At 65.5% G+C, this 2,411-nt stretch overlaps 1 protein-coding gene across 1 annotated transcript; it reads left to right on the top strand.

Moving 5' to 3' along the window:
• Nucleotides 1–326: 326 nt before the first annotated feature.
• On the top strand, nucleotides 327–1,510 carry LOC121273564 (zinc finger protein 239-like). The gene has a single exon (XM_041180732.1). It carries the CDS (start codon nucleotides 349–351, stop codon nucleotides 1,231–1,233), a length of 885 nt encoding a protein of 294 aa, XP_041036666.1. The 5' UTR covers nucleotides 327–348; the 3' UTR covers nucleotides 1,234–1,510.
• Nucleotides 1,511–2,411: the final 901 nt, after the last annotated feature.

Below are 2,411 nucleotides of genomic sequence, written 5' to 3' on the forward strand. Positions count from 1 at the left end.
TGCGCGCGCACGCCGCCGAGGGGACTAGAACCGAGGGACCCACCCGCTCGATCGCTCCTACTGCTCCCGAGATGGGCGACCCCGGCCTGTGAACGACATGGACGGCTGAGCCGGGAGAGGGCTGGCGGGGGGTGGGCGGGGGGGGAAGGAAAGCTCCGGACGGTGGGCCGAAGATCGGAAACGCCGGTGCGGTGGGGTGTCGGTGGGGGGGGGTGGTGGGGGTGTGTGTGGGGAAGGGAAAGCGCGGAGACGAGACGCGCGGGCAACCCAGCTTTGTCACCCGAGGAAGTGCCCGCGGCACGAGCGGCGGTGGTGCTGGTGGTGGTGGTGGTGCCGGGGGCGGTGGGGATGGACGGGGTCGAGGCGGAGGGCGGCTCCCCTTACTGCTGTGCGGAGTGCGGGGCCGGTTTTGGCCGTCCGTCGGAGCTGGAGGCCCACGCCTGCGACAGGGAGGAGGAGGAGGAGGAGGGCGAGGGCGACACCGGGCAAGGGCGGCCCTTTGCCTGCCTGGAGTGCGGCAAGCGGTTCACGCACTCCTCCACCCTGCTGAGCCACCGGCACACCCACACCGGGGAGCGGCCGTTCGCCTGCGCCGTCTGCGGCAAGAGCTTCGCCCGCTCCTTCAGCCTGCTGACCCACCGGCGGGTCCACACCGGCGAGCGGCCCTTCACCTGCGCCGTCTGCGGCAAGGGCTTCACCCAGTCCTGCAACCTGCTGAGCCACCGGCGGGTCCACACCGACGAGCGGCCCTTCCCCTGCGGCCAGTGCGGCAAGCGCTTTCGGGTCTCCAGCAGCCTGGCCCGGCACCGGCGCGTCCACACCGGCGAGCGGCCCTTCCCCTGCCCGGTCTGCGGGATGGGCTTCACCCAGTCCTCCCACCTCCTGGCGCACCGGCGGGTGCACACGGGCGCCGGGCCCTTCGCCTGCTCCGTCTGCGGCATGGGCTTCACCCACTCGTCCAGCCTGCTAACCCACCAGCGGGTCCACACCGGCGAGCGGCCCTACACCTGCGCCGTCTGCGGCAAGGGCTTCACCCAGTCCTCCAACCTCATGACCCACCAGCGGGTCCACACCGGCGAGCGCCCCTTCCGCTGCGGGCAGTGCGGCAAGCGCTTCAAGGTCTCCTCCCACCTGCTGCGGCACCAGCGCGTCCACACCGCCGAGCGCCGGCCCCCAACCGGGGGGCCCGGCGGTGACGAGCCGGCTGGGCGGCCCACCCTGAGCCCCGCCTGACGAGGGGCTGCGCTCCCGGTCAACCGTTTTCCACCGGTGGGGGGAGGGGGTGGTTCCGGCATTTGGTGAGGGCGTGGGCGGCTGGGGGTGCTGGCGGTGGTACAAGGTGGGGGGGAGGGGTCCCCTTCCACCCGAAGTTAAATAAACCTTTCCTTTCACGCCACCCCAGCCCCCTAATTGCCGCGCGTCTCCAAGGGGTTGTGGGGGGGTGGGGTCGTGGCTGTGGTTTGAATGCTTTGTGTACACCTCGAAATAAACCTGCTTCGTTTCAAACGCACACAAGACGGGCGGGTGGACTTTCCTTTGCGTGCGCGCGACGGCGGCAGCTCTTGCGGGGGTGGGGGTGAGGTGAGGCGGCGGTGGGGTAGTGTGGGTATCCCCACCCGAATGTTTGGCCCCGGTCGGGGCTGTGTTTCTCTCCCCCCGCCCCCCCCCGCCCCCGCCCCAAGGTGGCCAGAAGTCCCAATGGGAGCCCTGAGGAGTCGGAGCCCGTTTTAACCGGGGCAGACAGTCCGCAGGGTCTGCTTGAAGGGAGCCTCCGCGAACTGCAGCAGCTTCTCCCGATTGGAGCAGGTTTATTTGGCCTGCGCGATGCAGTTGTGTGGATGCTAGTTAATGCAGTGCAAGTAGTGTGTGTAAAAGCAGTTCCAATCCCTTCCAGCCTGGCGGGCTCAAGGGGTGATTGGTGGGCGGGTAAGGGGTGGGCGCGGGCAGGGTGCTTGATGGTGGGGGGAACAACGGGCATTGGAACACTATCCTCTGAATGGGGGGAAAGGTAACCTCAGGCTATTGTAATACAAACCAGATGGAGGGGCCAGGAAGGGGGTATAAATGGGGAAAGGGCATAAGTGGGTCTAAATGGGGCATAAAGAGATTATAAATGGGGCACCAATGGGGTATGAATGGAGAGGGCAGTAAAGGTGATAGAAACAGGAAGACAAGGCTATGAATGGGGAGGGTATTAAAGGCATAAACAGAGGGCAGGAAGGAGGTATGAAAAGGCTGGAAGGGGTAAAAATGGGGGCAGAAAGGGTATAAATGGGGGCGAGGAAGGGGATATAAATGGGACAGGGAAGGGAGTATAATGGGGGCAGAAAGGGTATAAATGGGATCAGGAAGGGGTATAATGGGGCAGAATGGGTATAAATGGGATCAGGAAGGGGATATAATGGAGCAGA

This window comes from Carcharodon carcharias (assembly GCF_017639515.1).
Source record: "Carcharodon carcharias isolate sCarCar2 chromosome 27 unlocalized genomic scaffold, sCarCar2.pri SUPER_27_unloc_1, whole genome shotgun sequence".
In the NCBI taxonomy this organism is placed as follows: domain Eukaryota; kingdom Metazoa; phylum Chordata; class Chondrichthyes; order Lamniformes; family Lamnidae; genus Carcharodon; species Carcharodon carcharias.